This window comes from Equus caballus, chromosome 16 (assembly GCF_041296265.1).
Source record: "Equus caballus isolate H_3958 breed thoroughbred chromosome 16, TB-T2T, whole genome shotgun sequence".
Taxonomy (NCBI): Eukaryota; Metazoa; Chordata; class Mammalia; order Perissodactyla; family Equidae; genus Equus; species Equus caballus.
This window is the reverse complement of record NC_091699.1, coordinates 53,076,605-53,094,692: the sequence shown is the minus strand read 5'-3', so window position 1 is coordinate 53,094,692 and position 18,088 is coordinate 53,076,605. Positions and strand designations below refer to the sequence as shown.

The 18,088-nt window shown below is 38.1% G+C and overlaps 1 protein-coding gene across 3 annotated transcripts in view; it reads left to right on the top strand.

Annotated features, from left to right (window-relative positions):
- The window catches only part of KIF15 (kinesin family member 15), a 60,561-nt gene that overhangs the window by 33,776 nt on the left and 8,697 nt on the right, over positions 1-18,088 (top strand). For all 3 annotated transcript variants that reach the window (XM_070237859.1, XM_001916788.6, XM_070237860.1), the window contains exons 15-26: positions 1,474-1,615; positions 2,354-2,495; positions 5,691-5,882; positions 6,986-7,093; positions 7,516-7,621; positions 8,354-8,519; positions 11,292-11,442; positions 11,649-11,734; positions 12,752-12,821; positions 13,197-13,283; positions 13,896-14,000; positions 14,831-14,953. In XM_070237859.1, coding sequence (XP_070093960.1) covers positions 1,474-1,615; positions 2,354-2,495; positions 5,691-5,882; positions 6,986-7,093; positions 7,516-7,621; positions 8,354-8,519; positions 11,292-11,442; positions 11,649-11,734; positions 12,752-12,821; positions 13,197-13,283; positions 13,896-14,000; positions 14,831-14,953 — 1,478 coding nt within the window. The remainder of the gene's footprint in view (positions 1-1,473; positions 1,616-2,353; positions 2,496-5,690; positions 5,883-6,985; positions 7,094-7,515; positions 7,622-8,353; positions 8,520-11,291; positions 11,443-11,648; positions 11,735-12,751; positions 12,822-13,196; positions 13,284-13,895; positions 14,001-14,830; positions 14,954-18,088) is intronic.

Here is an 18,088-nt window from a genome sequence, read left to right as displayed (position 1 = left end):
GAAATGAAAAGTGGTTAACTTAGCACAGCACGAATGAATGGAGAGTTGAGAAGTTTATCCACCCGGTTAAGGTCTGTGCAGTGTGAGCTACAGCAGAGCATGTTCAGACTCATGGTCTCAGCAGCGGATTTTGGTCCTGATGTTGTGGTTGCGGGTCATGCTTGCTAGTGTACACTCTGTTGGTTATATGGTATCTGTTTAGTTTTCCTCTGTGGAAAGCAGTCCAGTTAGTACTGAATCTGACTCACAGGCTTGGCAGCTACTGGTGTGAATGCTCTGGGATTTGGTAACAGTGTGTGTTTGCCCCATTCTCAGACTGAATATTTTCATGGTCTTTTATTATACTCTGTACCAGCCTTAGTTTCTTTTGAGGTTGAAATTGAGAAAACTCTTATCTTCTTATTCTGCACTCATAAAGAAACCTGCTTGTGTCCTTTTTAAATTGTTGCTTTCTAAGTCTTCCATTCTGTTATGACTTAATGAAAGAATAAAATTCACAGTATTTGGGTTGTGGAGAGACCAAGATTTTAGACGCAAAGTTAAGACCAGGTTTTCTGTATTATTTCAACTATTGTTCCCTACAATGCTCTGTATTTTGCTGGCCGTTTTGACCTCAATAGTACCTTGACTTAATACCTTTGAAAGATACTAGTGGTGATTTCTGGACCCCACCATCTTCTAAACATGTATCATTTTCTAAGCAACTTTTACATATTTTCCCACACTGAAACTCGGTGGAACTCTCTTTGACATATTCAGTCTTCTAAGTGATCCCTGAAAATTAGAATTTATTATTACCTGGTAGATAATACCAACTTCTTTCAACTTGTTTCCTGTTCTAAAATTCACTGACTGTTAAAACATTAGCTGCTAGCACTAGTTCCTGCAGGATTCAACTAATGGTGTTTCTGCACCCACCAGCGTGTGTGTTGTACTTCAGTCATTGCTTGCTCTTTCTTCTAATGGAAACGGTGTTGCCTTCAATATGCCCCTCCATCTTGTGGCTTCTCAGCTTCTCAAAAGCTATTTCTAATACTCTTTGACACACTGTGTTTCTCCTGTTGCAGCAAAGGCTCTTGTATTTTAGGGTCTACCTTCCAACCCATTTCTTATTTTTCCTGCTGTGCTTCAAACTTGATACCTGGCAGAGAACTTAGAAAATGTGTTCTGGGGCTGGCCTGGTGGCATAGTGGTTAAGTTTGCATGCTCCACTTCGGCAGCCCAGAATCCAGGTCTGGATCCTGGATGCGGACCTAGCACTGCTCGTTAGGCCACGCTGTGGCAGCATCCCCATAAAATAGCGAAAGACTGGCACAAGTGTTAGCTCAGCGACAGTCGTCCTCAAGCAAAAAGAGGAAGATTGGCAGCAGATGTCAGTTCAGGGCCAATCTTCCTCACAAAAAAAGAGGAAAAGAAAAAAGTGTGTTCTGTTATTTTTGTCTTTCAAAGACCAAGTTGTTTCCTTATTTCCAGGTCAGCAAGGATTCTCTCCTAAAGCTCCGAAAGAGCCATGCTCGTTAGCGAACTCTGAGAAGTTAAAAGCACAGCTCCTGCTAATTCAGACAGAGCTGAATAATTCAAAGCAAGAATATGAAGAATTCAAAGAACTAACTCGGTAATGTATAAATGCATATTCGTGCTTACTTTTTTTCGTATCTTTTAGTGTTGATTTGTTTTAGTGTTTAACATTGACAATTTGAGCATTTCACTTTAAATATTAAATTCTCATATAGCAACTAGCTTGTTTAGACGTAAAGGAAAGGGGCTTGCTTCTAGCTCTTTTTTTTTTTCTTTTGAGTGGAGATGTAATTGACATAAACTTCTAGCTCTTTAATAATATATTTAATGAACTAGATGATATGAGTGTTTTAAGGGATGTACCTGTTGAGATGAGTGTATTGAACTTACACAGTGAATTCTTTATCTGGCCACCAAATTTAAATCACTGTTGTTATTAATTAAATTAGGATTTTTAGAAATTACATATTTCTTAATATTCTTAGTTGATGCACTTTGTGTAAAAACAAAGATAAGCCACATTCATATTATAGCTAAAATTAATCCTATTCTAAAATATAAAGAAGTGTTTTTTTTAAAAATAATGTGTATGGCGTCATCATGGACTATTTTGGCTTTGAATTGGAGCGCCACTGTTTCCTAGTTGAACACCTTAAACCATCATCAATCTCTGAGCTGTACTTTGCCCAACTGGAAAATGGGGGTAATAATCTAAGAATATCTCTGATATAAAGATATAACTATAAAGTTATGTGAGAGTATAAACTGTAAAGTATTCTACAATTGTGTGACATTACTCATTACCTGAAATACTCAATTTTATAATATCTATTAGGAAAAGGCAGCTAGAATTAGAATCAGAACTTCAGGCTTTGCAAAAAGCGAACCTTAATCTTGAAAATCTTTTGGAAGCAACAAAAGCCTGCAAGCGGCAAGAAGTTTCTCAGCTGAATAAAATTCATGCTGAAACACTTAAGGTAGGTAATCTGAAGCAATACTTCAATCTTAAATGAGTGCTATTTCATTTGTTAATAATGGAGGAAGTCTGCACAGATATCTCCAGATACAGACACAGATATCTCCAGATACAGATAGAATCCCTTGCAGACAGTAACCCTGGGGTGACACGGTCCTTGTCTTCGGATGTATACCCCCAGTGGCAGGGTGGTGTAGGAAAGAATACAGCATGTGGAGTCAGACCTGGGTTCAAGTTCTAATCTGTCATTAAGCATAGGCAGGGTTTCCTAACTTCTGAGCCTCATTATTTGTTGTGTCTGAATTGGCGATGAGGGTAATAGAACTGCAGGGTTTTAGAGCATTAAATGAGGTAGTAAAGTGCCTAGCGCCTGGGAGGTCTCGGTAAATGGCAGCTGTTGCCCTACTGTGTCATGTGCTCAAAGCTTGCAGTGGAAGAATAGAATCCTAAAGACAAAGACCACTAAAGGATCACAGGTACCACTGGGATAACAGGAGGCATAAATAACCATAGTCCTCATGAAAGAAAACATTGAACATCTGAGGATGAGGAGAGAGAAGGAGAGTACACGAGGGAAGCAGAAGGCTAAGAAGTGAAGATGCTGATGCTGGTGATTGTCGCTTTTTGTACCAAATTCCCTGACAGCTAAAAAAAACTTTCCCTATACATCTTAAAAATAAATAGATGTTTATCGCTAACGATTGTCTTTAGCAGTGATGCTTTTTGTTCACTTAATAGGAAACTGCTTTTAAAAGTAATTTTACTCATTTGTTTGATTAGGTAATTCACATGACTGGAATTTTTAAAGGTACAAAGAATATTTGGTGACAAGTCTCTTTCTGTCTGCTGTCTTTCCAGCCAACCAGGACCCCCTTTGGAGGCAATCAATGTCACCAAGTCTTTTTTTGTTTTTGTTTTCTTTCTTTTTCTTATTTTACGCAGCAGTAGCATATAGTATACATCATTCTACACCTTGATTTTTTTTTAATAATGATATTTTAGAGTTTGTCCCATGTCCGAAGGGAAAAAAAAGAACCTTCTTTTTGTTTTTGTTTTTTGGTTTGTTTTGGCACTTGCACAAAAATGTATTATATAGATATTTCATGAATTACTGAACCTGGAAAAATGCTATTTCTTATAAAGGTAGAATTTTTTTCTTTGCTTTTTAAGAAAGATGACCTTTAATATCTGTGTAGGAAATTATTTTAAAATGCTTGCAGAATATCACCAAATGTTTTGTAATTTGCATCTGTAGCCCCTTAGCCCAGCAGAATTACAGAGCTTGAAGCACTCTGGCATTCTAGGCCCACTTCTTTTGTTTATAGCTGAGCAAACCAGGACAAAAGGGATTACAGAGTTTGCTGAGAGTAGCATAGCAATTCAGATCTTTTGTTGTTTGTCCATTTTTAATTGTATGAGTACTTTATGAATACATTCTCCTTGTTTGAAAGAAATATACCTATGTATACAAGTTTAGGTTAAGACCCCTTTTGAGCACCACTGCCAATCTGAGTCTAATCTCATCCTTCATCCCCCATTCCCAGGAGCAATTTGTTATCAGTTTGGGAATCTTTTTTCTTAGCAATTTTGTACAGTAAATATTACATGGACTGAGAAGATTATGTAGAGTTATAGATTGTTTTTTGTTGTGCTTTGTTTTTAAAAATGAATAGAATCATCCTACATATGTTATTCCGCAGTGGGCTTCTGTTAACTCAGGGATATGCCTTGGGTCTTCCACATTAACTAGTGCCTAGAGCTCTACCTCATTTTAAACCTAGCCTTCCTTGTTTTGGATGACCCCTGGCTTATTTAGCTGGTTTCCAGTGTAAGCATTCTCTGGGGTGGATTCTGTGAAGGAGAAGTGGTAGTCTTAGGATGTCTCGGCATTGGAGTCAGTCGTGCTGAAGTGTCCTCCGAGTGGCTGCACCATGTGCCTTCCCAGGAAGTCTGGGAGCACTCATTCCCCAGCACCCGCCCTGGGAACTGGCATTGTCAGGCTCTTTAATGCTCCACAGTCTGATGGATGAAAAGTGATGTCTTGTTAAGGTTTTAATTCTCATTTCCCTCATTTCTAAGGAAGTTGAACATCTTTTCCTATGTTCATTGTCCATCTGTATATCCTTTTCCATGAAAAAAAAGCCTTTCTTCCTACTAGTTGTTTATCTTTTTCTTCTTATTTGTAGTTTTTATACGTTAATCTTTTGTTTATTACCTATACTGCCATTATACTCTGCCATCATGTTGCTTGTCTTTTATCTTTGTATGTGATACTTTTGTTGTACAAAAGTTTTAAAATTTTGGTATAGCTAGGTTTATTGATCTTTTACCTTTTGACTCCTTTTTTTGCATTTTTTAAAGGCCCACACAGTCTCAAGACCATCAATATATTCTACTTTCTTTTACCACTTTTATAATTTTGTTTTGACATTGAGATGTTTAATGCATTTGCTGTTTTATTTTTGAATGGTATGACATAGGGATTTAACTTTTTTTTTAATAGTCCATGTTTTTCTCACTAGTTTGAACTTTCCACATATAAATCATTCTCTTTCTGGACTTCGTATTTTTTCCAGTGTTCTATTTGACTATTCATATGCTAATAATGACTATTTTAATGACCATACCGTTTTTTTTTTTGGAGGAAGATTAGCCCTGAGCTAACATCCCCTGCCAATCCTCCTCTTTTTTGCTGAGGAAGACTGGCCTTTAGCTAACATCCATGCCCATCTTCCTCTATTTTATGTGAGATGCCTGCCACGGCGTGGCTTGCCAAGCTGTGTGTAGGTCTGTACCTGGCATCCAAACTGGCAAAAGTGTGAACTTACCCGCTGCACCACTGGGCTGGCCCCTGACCGTACCCTTATAATGTATTTTTATATTGGCCAGAGAAGTCTTTCCAATTTGTTCTCTTTTTAACTGTATTTTCCTGTATTTAACATTTATTCTTTGTATAAAGTTTGGAATCAGCTTATCAAGTTTCATTTTTTAAAATCTTGCTGGAATTTTATTTGAGACTCTATTGAATTGATAAATTTGTTTCCACTTGGGCACTTCTATGCTGCCTCTCAAGGATACTTTTTCTTTTCTTTTGATGAATAGAATTTCAATTTTATCTTCTCTGTTCACAAAGTTACTAAATATGCTATTTTTTCATCTGCTAATGTTGTTTTCTGTAATCATTTTTTTGCTGCAGATTATAGCTACACCAACCAAGGCTTATCAACTTTGGCCTCAAACAAAATTAAGCCCTGAAGTAGGGAGCTTTGGCTCTATGCACACTCAGAATTCTAGCAAGTTAGATGATGATATCTTAAATGAGCCCATTCCGCCTGAGATGAATGAACAAGCGTTTGAGGCCATTTCTGAAGAGCTCAGAATGGTGCAGGTAATGTTTAATTTTAGAAAAAATAAATAGACATTCATTTAAACAAATTTTCTATATCATTTTAACTCTGTATAATTTGCAGTGTTCAAACCTGTTTAGTATTAAAATTGTATCTTTTTAAGTATGGATTTGTAAAGGTCCTTGGCTTAGAAATCGGCCTACTGTTGTTCTTTTAATTCGCTTTGCAGTATTTAGCAAGTCACTCTCCAATCTCCCTGGGCTTTGCTTCTCTCATATGTAAAAAGACCAGTTTGCCACTAGCTTCAGGTTCCAGAACTGGTTTATATGGCACAGTACTGTGTCTGCTAAAGGGAATTAAAATACTATAGTTGAAAGAATCTTCTTACAGATCAAATTTTAGATGGCTTTTCGTGTATTTGAAATAATATGTAAAATTGTTTATCTCAGAATTCTGGTGATTTGTTTATTTTTTTTATTTATTTATTTTTTAATTTTATTTTTTCCTTTTTCTCCCCAAAGCCCCCCAGTACATAGTTGTGTATTCTTCGTTGTGGGTTCTTCTAGTTGTGGCACGTGGGACGCTGCCTTAGCGTGGTCTGATGAGCAGTGCCATGTCCGCGCCCAGGATTCGAACTAACGAAACACTGGGCCGCCAGCAGCGGAGCACGCGAACTTAACCACTCGGCCACGGGGCCAGCCCCCGGTGATTTGTTTATTTTTTTAAAAAGTTTTTCTACTGTCTAGTAAAACTTAGAGTGAGTCAGACCAGCCCAAATTTCAAAATTTTGCCCTTTCTGAGGCATGGAAGCTTTTCTGGTGAAAGCACTCCATGTAGCCCTGTGAAAGCTTCTTAGAAGTCTCAAGATGGCTCTATGATTCAATTCATGATTTTAATTTTAATCACTTCTTTCCTTTGTGTTTCAAATTATCCACTTTGAGGGACCATAAGTATAATTGTGAAACGTGAGAAACCAGTAGTGTAGTCTTTTGAAATTGTTTTCTGGCTCCAGACTGGCCTTTGATACCTTTGTCCATATGAGGTTTTGAGTTTTGTTTTTTGTTTTTTTAATGCAGAAGAAATGGTGGAATGTCTGATATTTCCATTAAAAGGATTTTTGACATCTGAAGTTTTTGTGTTGCAGGAACAAATGAGTGCCCTTCAAGTCAAGTTGGATGAAGAACAGCATAAAAACCTAAAGCTCCAGCAGCACGTCGACAAACTGGAACATCACTCTACACAAATGCAGGAGGTGAGACCGAGAGCGTGGCCTCAGGAAACATATGACACAAATCCTCAAAGTAAGACTATTGCAGGAAGAAAGTGACTTCACAAAGCCTCAGTCAAGACTTACTTGAGTTGTATTCTCTACTTTCTTGCTTCACATAGTGTCTGATAATGAGAGACACACCCTTGAAACCTGGCCCACTTAGTCAAGAGTGCAAATGGATCCCTAGCTGTTTGTTCAGAAGAAAGCAAGTTGGGTGGTCCAGGTGCTTACAGCGATCCTTTCCTTTGTTGCTCATCCTCACTGCAGTTCACAGGAGCAACCAATTTTCTTCTGGTCAGAGACCTTATAAAACTAGATTTTAAAGACAGAAACAAGGTAATGATTTGGGCGGTATCTTGACATGCCACTATTCCTTTTCCAGTAAATTTCTCTCTTTCTCAAAGCTTTTCTCATCAGAAAGATCTGATTGGACCAAACAGCAGCAAGAGCATCTCTCACGATTGAATGTCCTTGAAAAGCAGCTTCTGGACACTCAAACTAAGAATGACTGTAAGTTTGAACATCTGGGAGCTTTGTGATCTGAATCCTGTAACTCAGTATCTTTTTACTCATATGAGTAAATCTTGTCCCTGTGTTTTTGGTTGGTCATTTTTTGTTTGTTTGTTTTTAATGAGATGACCAGACTTGAGTTTGCATGGCAGTGGTAATAGTAATATATCATAAAGGGTAATTTCTCTAGGACTGCTCACAAACAAATGATACAGCTGTTTGCTTAAAGTTTTAATACTGCTTTGAAAATCAAAAAAAAAGATAGCCATTCTATTTTCTTTGGTCTTCCAGTTGGAATTTCCGTAGAAAACCAGAAGTATGTAATCCACTTTGGAAAGTTCTGGTACATTTCCATGGGATTTTCAATCACTAAGAATAGGATACTTAAAATATGTTAAATATCATGATTTTTTTCCCTTATATTAAGAGTCTTGATGCAAATTCTACAGGAGAAATGTAGAAAAATCAAGTGACCTACAAGCCAGGAACAGATATAAACTCCTCCTTTTTTGGTAGAAATATACCAAAAACCATGAGCAAGGGAGAGGAAGAAAACAGAAATCTCAGTGCTCTTAGGTACCTCCCAGTTGGTTGTTCAACATCCTTAGTTAAAATGATCTCTTCAGCTTGTTTTTGCTCATTGTATAAAGAGTACCTGTCACATTTATTTGCCTACTTTGTAAAAAAATATGTAAAGAAAGCTGTTGAGGATTTGTTTTGTTTGTTTTTTAGTTTTGAAAAGTGAGGTGCATGACCTGCGAGTAGTTCTTCATTCTGCAGACAAGGAGCTGTCTTCAGTGAAATTGGAGTATAGTTCATTCAGAGCAAGTCAGGAGAAAGAACTCAACAACCTTTCAGAAAAGCACATGCATGTACAGCTTCAACTAGATAATGTCAGGTAGAGTTGTTCTGTTATGGTTTAGGTTGCCTAATTGGCCTGTAACCCACGACTGCTTGAAGTGCAAGTGCTGTAAACCCAACTCAGACTAGTTAAACAGAAAGGTAATTTATTGACTCACAATATTGGGAAGCCCCAGAGATGATTTTGGTTTCAGGAACAAACTAGATTGAGTCTCAAACAATATTGTCACTGCGCATTCTTTCTCTCTCTCTCTTCCTCTCTGTCTTATTCTCCCTCTCTCTCTCTCTCTCCCTTTCTCCCTGCTCTGCTTCCCTCTGTGTTGCCCTTATTCTCTCCTACTATCAAGGGCCTTCCTCTATTTGACAGGGAACAGGTTGCCTCGGACAGCTCCATATTCTGGCTCCCAGCATTAATAACCCCTGTGAATAAATCCTCTTCCCAACAGCTATATATCAATCCCAGGAAAAGTTTGAATTGTTCTTGCTTGAGTCATCTACTTACCTTTGGACCAGTCATTTACCAAGGGTTTGAGGTGATGTTGGCCCAATATAGGTGATGTGACTGTTCCAGAGGGGAAAGTGTGCTCTTATTAGAAGGGACAGTCCAAGGTAGACCAAATCAATAGTTGTCACCATTGTCCACAGTAAGTCTCTGGAGGCTAGGTGGTTAGTCAGGTGCTGGTAATCTTGAAACAAAGTAATCTAAGATGTGAATTGTTGGTTTTATTGGGGTTTTTTTCTTGCTAATTTCAGCCTTTTGTAAAACATAACTTAAAACCAGTTTGTGTTTTTTTGGTGTGGATTTTTTTTTCTTTTGGTGAGGAAGATTGGCCCTGAGCTAACGTCTCTTGCCAATCTTCCTCTTTTTGCTTGAGGAAGACTGTCGCTGAGCTAACATCTGTGCCAGTCTTCCTCTACTTTGTATGTGGGTCACCACCACAGCATGGTGTGATGAGTGGTGTGTAGGTCTGCACCTGGGATCCAGACCTGCGAACCCTGGGCCACTGAAGCAGAGCATGCAAACTTAACCACTATGCCATTGCACCAGCCCCCATTTTGTGTTTTTGATGCTATCTCCTGGGTCCATGGCAATAATTTAATAATGGACATTTTGAATGTGATACCATGAGTGTGGTATGAGTGTGACTTCTCACTCTAGAAAAGCTGCTAATGGGAAACCTTGAATTTAAGTTTTGTAGAAGTTGCAAAGCTTAAAACCTGTAGCTCTTGAGTATTTTCTAAATTTACAACAAGGAATTAAAATAGAGGCAGAAACTTGAGATGTGCAGGCTAAATCGACCCATGGATATGTTTTTGTTGGGCCTGCCCAGTGTGATTTAAAAGAAAGTTTAACATAGCATTTTTAAAATTGAGAGCTTTTTTGTAAAAATTCGTATTTCAGCATCCTCTTAAAAGTCAGTTTGGTGGCACTGGGCCCACATTCCTGCGTGGGAGCTGTCAGCCGCCGCGTGCATCGCTCCTTTCCTTTAGAGAGGGGCATGTGCTGTGTGGGTCAGCACAGCCTCCACCACCCCTGTGCTGTGTCCCCAAAACCAAGGCTGAAGGTCGGTTGCCATTTATCATCACAGGTGCACTATTGTCTTTTCTTACACCTGGCATTGATTTTTAACATCTGAATCACTGAATCTAATCTTGGCTCTGTCATAAACTAGTTTTGTGTGATTTTTTGAAAAGTTACTCCGCTAATCTCATTGAATCTTCATTTCGTCATGTTTACATGTCAGAGTTGAACTAGGTTTAAAATGTTAAGAATCCACTATATTTGGCTATGTACTTAAATTCTATCTTAAAAATATCAGATACTTTCTCGCTTTTTAAATTGGACATCATTGAATTTTTTTGCAGTGTCTCAAGTGTAATGTTGGGTACATCACTTATTGGGCTGCTTATTCTCCATCATGGCGCTCACAGGTTGTTAAGGCCACTGCATGAAACCGCACAACAGTGCTACCTGTTTGTTGAGTTATTTGCCTGCTATATATGCGGTTTGTACCATAAGTACATTTCCCCTCCCTACCATCTATCATCTATATATCCATCTTTAGCCACTGATTTATACCACTTTATGATTTGCTGCTTCTGCTCTGCTTTGAGTTACTAAAGCAGATAGAGCCATGTCTAATAACCCTCCGTGGACAAGCTGGGACATCTGTTTTGCATGATCCAGTGGTCAGGCCGGTTGTTTACTAGTTCCTGGCTGAGCTCTGGATGCTTGAGCCTGTCACATTCTGTTGCAGAGGGGAATGAGAGGATGAAAACCTAAAGAGCGGTACATAATAATCATGTGAATTAAAAGATAGTTCTATACTGAGGGAGTTTTTTCTCTTGCTCAGATCGAAGCCACATTTGCCATCCAAAAACCGTCCTAGAGTTGGGAGAATATGTGATGAATGGATAGAGTTGAGCTATCAACAAAACTAAATTAACGGCCAGTCCCTAGCTTACATGAGGGTTAGGTCTGGACCCCCTAAATGACTCTCATCACCCTAAATTGCTAGTCGGTTAAGCATGTCTGGTTGAAACCATGGGAGAGAGACTGAGGAAATAGAAGGCTGCAAGCTAACACGCGCCCACCCTGTCTTCTCCATCCCCGTCTGGCCCGGTGTGTCTTACATAGTTGTGAGTCATGGACATTTCACTTGAGTTTATGAGGAGCTTTACGTCTGTCAAGGCTTCTCTAAGTTGGGAATGGTCTATAGATGGGAGAAATTGAGCTGCAGATAATCTGACTAGCAGAACTACATTTAATGTTTATATTTACCATTGTGAAAATGTTTTCCTGATAAAGATTAGAAAATGAAAAGCTTCTTGAGACCAAAGCCTGCCTACAGGATTCCTATGACAACTTACAAGAAGTAATGAAGTTTGAAATTGACCAACTTTCAAAAAACCTCCAAAACTGCAAAAAAGAAAATGAAACTCTGAAATCTGACCTGAATGTAAGTTAAGAAGGCTGTTGGTTATTGGTGAGTTTGTCCTGGATGTGTGACTGTTCCCTGGAGTGCAGGGCAAGGACTGTTGACCTCTTCCTCACTTCCTGTGCTGGCCCGCAGTGCCTGCCACTTAGAAGGTACTTGATGTGTTTGTTGACTACACATTGCGCTAGTAACAATCACTTAAAATCTAATATAACGTTGTCTTTTAGAATTTGATGGAGCTTTTTGAGGCAGAAAAAGAACGCAATAACAAATTATTATTACAATTTGAAGAAGATAAAGAAAACAGTTCTAAGTGAGTGCTATTTATCTTTTCCATTAGTTCACTGGAATATCATTTACTACCACATTCTTTATCTTGGGGTTTTTTTTTATCGCTAATACCCTGTAAAGTTATTTTTTTTTAAGCATTCCAAAATGAATATCAGATTATTTTGTGTAAATGGCTATGTAGAGAAACTTAATTTTTCAAAATATTCAGTAACTAGCTATAGTGCTTTTTGAATAAATAGCAATTGGTTGTGATCAGAACTGAAGGCCTTCTATAAATAAATCACAGTATATATAATAAGATGACTTCTAACTTTCTTTTATAATTGGAAGATGGGGACTAATTTTTCTTTCTATGTCTACTATTCTTTTCCTAGCTGCTCTTTTTTTCCTCCTAGTCTTTTTATATGAATGCTGTTGTCTTTCTTCCCTCTCTCTCCAAGTTCTTTTCCTTGGTAATCTGTCAGTCTCTTGGCATCAGGCAACCAGATGATTATCATGAGAAGAATTTGTTTATTCAACAGATACTCATAGAGTTCTTAATATGAAATAGATTCTTCTCTAGGTCCTGGTATACAGTGATGTATTCATCTAGTGGATACATACATCTAGTTGGGAAACAGACAGTTAACATTTAGTCATTCATTCAAACACTCAGTGATATCCAACAAGACAGAAAAATTCTGGTAAATGCCGGAACATTTAGAGGTAAGGCTGAACAGAACATCCCCATCCCCATGAATGTTGCATTCTAGCACAGGAAGACAGGTAATAAACAAATACTATGTGTTATATGTTATGTTAGGGAGTCCTAAGTACTCTGAAGAAAAATAAACTGTCATGGCACAAAAATGGGTTCTCATTAAATAGTTGTTGAAGAAATAGTTCAAATTTCTGACTCCTACTGGAATACAACATCTGACACCAAGTATGTGCCTAATAAAGTTCAGTTGCATTGCACTGAATCTCTTTTGTGTGAATACACCCAGTTCCTCTTTCCATTGAATGATGTCATGAGTAAAAGATAATTCTTCCCTTCCAGAGAAATCTTAGAAGTTCTTGAGGTTGTACGTCAGGAGAAACAGAAAGAGATGGCCAAGTGTGAGCAGCAGGTAAATGTCCTATACTCCAACTCTAAAATTTGACGTTCATAACTTTCATTCCCGATGTCTAAAGTGGTTCATTAAACTGTTTCAGCTTTCAGATGTTTAAAATTGGTAATAAAAAGATTAAATTTTTGATTGGTTGTATTATTTTTCAACTCCTCTTTTTCTAACTCCAGATGGCTATAATCATGATTTGCTGGTAGTCTGCTGATAGAGACCACAAAATTGTTGTCTTTTAACGCAAGTTATCATTTTCAAGTATTACTCCTAGTGTACAATGTATAATATGAAAAGATTTCAACCCCCCCTTTTTTATAGGTCTGTGTGGTTAACTTTGTGATTTAATTCTTTTTCTAAAAATATTTACTCTTTTCCCCATAGATGGCCAAAGTACAGAAACTAGAAGAGAGTTTGTGTGCTACAGAAAAAGTAATCAGTTCTCTGGAGAAGTCTAGAGATGCTGACAAGGTAGGTAAGGTTGAAGCTATATCCCTCTGCATTTTCGTTATAAATGCTGCTTTTACCATTCCAGTCTCCTGCTCCCAGGTGACTGATAGCTAGCTTTTCTGGATGTACTTAGGCCTTGTTCATCTTCCAAGGTTGCTAGAGAATGAGGTGTTCTATTTAAGTTAATTCTCTGCAGAACTTCAGTTGCAAACTCTTCTATCACTCTTGATGGCAATGCTTCTGAAACACATCCTGCCCCTTTTAACTAGGATGCCATTAGTGTGACCCTTTCTTGTTGACCCTGAGTCCCGTGATACAAATTCTCAAATCCCTGGTGTTGACTTTAACTAGAATAATAAACATAATATGTATGTCCAGGTATAAAATTAGGTATAAATTCCTTGTATGTCTAACTCTTATTCATTCATAAAACCAAAGCAAAAAATTAAATAAAATAGTATAAAGCCATTAAAATATGAATTGGTAATATTAATAATGTAATTTGACATGATGTTTGCTAAGATAAAATTGACTTCTCCTGTTGTCATTAGGAAAAATAAATGATTTATCATTTTAAAATGATCTCCTCCTTAATGTCATTGGATATGAAGATATTGTTTCTGTCCTTGTCAGGAAGTTGTAGCTGAGCTCACGAGCCATATCCAGGAGCTAAGAACATCAGTCTGTGAGAAAACAGAAACTATAGACACCCTGAAGCAAGAACTAAAGGACATAAGTGTAAGTTCTGTCACCAACAAGATATTAAATTTGAGCATGAGGCTCACTTCACAGACCCCTCCAGAGGTTAACAAATGCTCCACCAGGGAAAGATTCTGCGGTCAAACTGGTTTGGAAATACTGGTTAAAGCTCAACGGATTTCTGTATTTCCACAACTTGCAGAGCCTTTAATATGCTAACGTGCAATGTGCATCTCCGAGAGGCAGTGTAGACTGCGGGGTTTCTCGGATTTCACTGACCCGGGAACGGTGTTCTCAGTGCACCAGTTGGGACTTGCTGATCCAAACTAGATCAGAAACAGACTGGTTGTTGCCTGTGATAGTTAAGGGTATGTGGTGTTCCTTAATTGCTTCAAGAAGAAAATAACGTATTTTAGTTAAGTTCAGAGACATTAATTATGTAGAAAGTGAGTTTGTTTTTCTATTATTGGATTTTATCATTTCCTAAAGTAATGACTTATTTCTCCTGAGTATATATCCAAGTTGAATGTTGATGCTTCTTCCTTCTCTTGGGTCAAGGTAAGGGTTCTGTCAGTGTTCCTCACTCCTCTCCTCCACATGGAGCTTGCTGCACTCCATGTTTATTTCTGAAGGCAGTCACATGATAAAGATGGCAAAACCAGGTGTTTTTTCGCTGATACCTGTGGGATTTTTCCACTTCTCTTCACCATTCATGCATTTATTCTTCCATTCCTTCATTCAAGTATTTGTTGAATTAATGTGTGTTAATCTGGTCATCACTTTGGAACTCAGACTCATTCTTAAGTTATTTTAATCTAAAAATAGATAATAAAACAGACAGCTCTTTATCATGACTTTCTTTTCTGCAGTGCAAATACAATTCTACTTTGGTTGACAAAGAAGAGAGCAAAGTGTTGATTCAGAGACAAGAAGTGGAGATTCTGGACCTGAAGGAAGCCCTTAGACTGAGACTAATCTCTGAGGACCTAGAGGTAGATGTTAACACATCATGACTCTCTTTTTGCTTTATTCCTTGTTAATGTGTATATGTGTGTATGGAGATTATCATTAATACATAGAGGGGTTTTTTAAAGGAATAAGTAATAATTAGAGCTGTTTTCCCTAGGGTAGTTAGGCAACAAATAGATAACACTAAAATTATTATATTTTATCTAGTTGATTTATTTTCATTCATTTGTGCTAACACCGTGGTAAGTTCCTATAACTGATCCTCTTCTGAATGGGGAGCAGAGTGGAAACGCATTTACTTGGATGTGATGGTAGCAGCAGGGAGCAAAGAAAGGGCTGCTTAACAGGTTCCTCTTAAGTTTTAGCTAAAGTGGGTTTTAAAAATTCTTTCTTGTTGTTGATGTAAATTTATCTTTTTTAAAATTGAGCAGTAATGGGGCCAGCCCAGTGGCGTGGTGGTTGGGTTCGCACACTCCACTTTGGTGGCCCAGGGTTCACGGGTTTGGATCCCGGGCGTAGACCTACTCACTGCTCATCAAGCCAGGCTATGGCAGCATCCCATATACAAAACAGAGGAAGATTGGTACAGATGTTAGCTCAGGGCCAATTTTCCTCACCAAAAATAAAATAAAAATTAACCAGTACTGTCACGTGTTTCACAATTAAAAATATATAAAGCTATATACCTTCCCTCAAGTGTATTTCTCCAGAGGTATTTTAGGCAAATCCTATATACCTTTAGTTTCCTTCTATTTTTTTTACACAAATGGTAACCCACTGTGTATACTACTCTGTACTTGCTTTAGAAATAAAGTTTTCTTGTTAAACTTTCATGAGTAAACTCTGCTACCCATGAAACAAATTTAGCAAATATTTATCGAACCCACGTATCATACAACCTGTACCTGGCCTGGCATTTGGAAGTGGAAGAATGATTGGAACACTGTTGCTTACCTCAAAGCATGCAATCTAGCTTAAGAGACAGATGTATTATGATGCAGTAAATGACCTGGGCGCACAGGAAACGGAGGGAGGGGAGTAACTATGCCTGGGAGATTCCAAAGAGCTGCCCAGAGGAGATAGTATTTGTACAAGACTTTGCTGGGGAGGGAAGCTTGGCAGCTGTGAACTGTGTTTGCAGAGCATCCCCAGCAAAGGGAGCAGTTGAGTGTGACTGGCTTGAGGTGTGAGAGCTGAGGTGGAGACAGACTGAGTCTGTGTAGTGAATGGGCTTACGGGGCATCAGCTGTATCTTTAGGAAACCCGGACTGCGTAGACGTTAAGCGGAGGCAGAAGGTGATAAGATCCGAACCAAGAAGTGCTAGTGGGAATACTGGGTTAGATGGAGTTGAGAAGTGTTTCAGAACTACAGGTGACAGTTGGTGTCCAGTGGGATATGTGGTGTGACGAGAGAAAGTAGTCAGAGTGGGCACCAGGGTGCCAAGGCCTGGGTGACTAAAGATGGTTCTGTGTACCTCTAAGGTAGAGAAAATAGAGGCCTAGGGAAAGTTAATGAAATAAATTTATACATACCAGTTTTAAACTTTAAGAACCTGTGGGGATATCTAAGATGGATATACCCAGTAATTTGTATGAATATCTTCCTATATCCCAGAAAGGATTTAAAGCTGCCAACGTACATACGATGTAAAAAGATTAAAATAGACCACTAAAATCTGTGTCAAAGGAAATCAGGAGTAGAATAGTAAGTTGTTAAGAGCACAGGCTGTCAAGTTGGACTGCTTAAGGGTCTGAATTCTGGCTGTGTGACCTTGTGAAAGTTACATTTGTCTCTCTGCCTCATTTGTCATAACTCTAAAGTAGAGATAACAGTACTGCCTTAAGATGTTGTGAAGATGAAATGAGGTAATACATGGAAGGTGCTTGGAACACTGCCTCGCACCTTGTAGGTGCTTAATACGTGTTAGCCAGGAATATTTTTAGGAGGCCAATTGAAAAGTTAGTCCACAAAAGCCACAAAGTATAAAATGTGGACTAAGAATTCAGTTCCACACTGCCTTTTGCCAGAGTAAAAAAGGGAAATCTAGCTATTACCAAAACGAAAACAAGTTCTAGATGGATTAGAGTCCTGTATAAATGATGAAATCATGAAGTATTAGAAAATACAAATACATATTTAATCTTGAAATTGAGTGGCCCTTTGAAAAAAGTCTTGATAGTTAAGGTTAGAAACCATAGAGAAAGATTATACAATATTAAAAACAAAAATAAGACTAACAATAGACATGGGGAAAATATTTACAACTGATAACAAAGGGATCATCACCTTAATACACAGAAGAGCTCTTATGAGTCAGAAGATGCAAGAAAGGACAGAGGCACCACTGGTGGAAAATGGACATAAGAAGGTGCATGAGTAGTTCCCCAAAGGAGCAATATAGTGGCTGGAAACTTCTTTGGGATCAAAGAAATGCAAACTAAAATAAGAGCTATTTTTTGATCTCACAACTGGTAAATATTAAGACTCAAGGAAGATGTACAGAGAAGGGTGATTACTCAAACTTCTGGTGAGGTTTAAGCTCAGCCTTTGGGGAGGTGGTCTGGTAACACATAGCTTTAAAGTTTTTGTATACACTTTGAGTTTGCACTTTTAGAAATTTCGCCTCAAGTAATAATCTAGATATGAGTATAAAATGCATATAATAGTAAAAAATTAAAATCAACAAGAATATTTAGTGATATGTTAAATTGTGGTGCATCCATCAGATGAAACAGAGCCCACCCAATGAAAATGATGCAATAAAAGAGTGAGTACATGGGAAAGCACATCAAGAATATATGTATATATACACACACATATTATTGTATCTGTGATGTATATATAATATTGTATTATTAATGTATATATAATTGTATGCATTACTATGTATATGCATATATACATGCATATTTGGAGAGTTAGGGTAAGCAGATTCTGCTCAAAATTGGTAGGGATTACATATGCAACCTACAGGACTGCTATTTTTCTCTGCTGCTTTCCATCAAGCTAGCCCCCTTAAACTTTGGTGGCCTGTAACTAGGTATCGCAGTCTGTTGAACTGCCCAGCCCCTCCCCAACTAGCTGAGGGGTACTCATCTTTATAGCTGTTTACCTTCCAATGCATAAAGGACTAAAGTCAGTTGGTGAGACAGCAGGC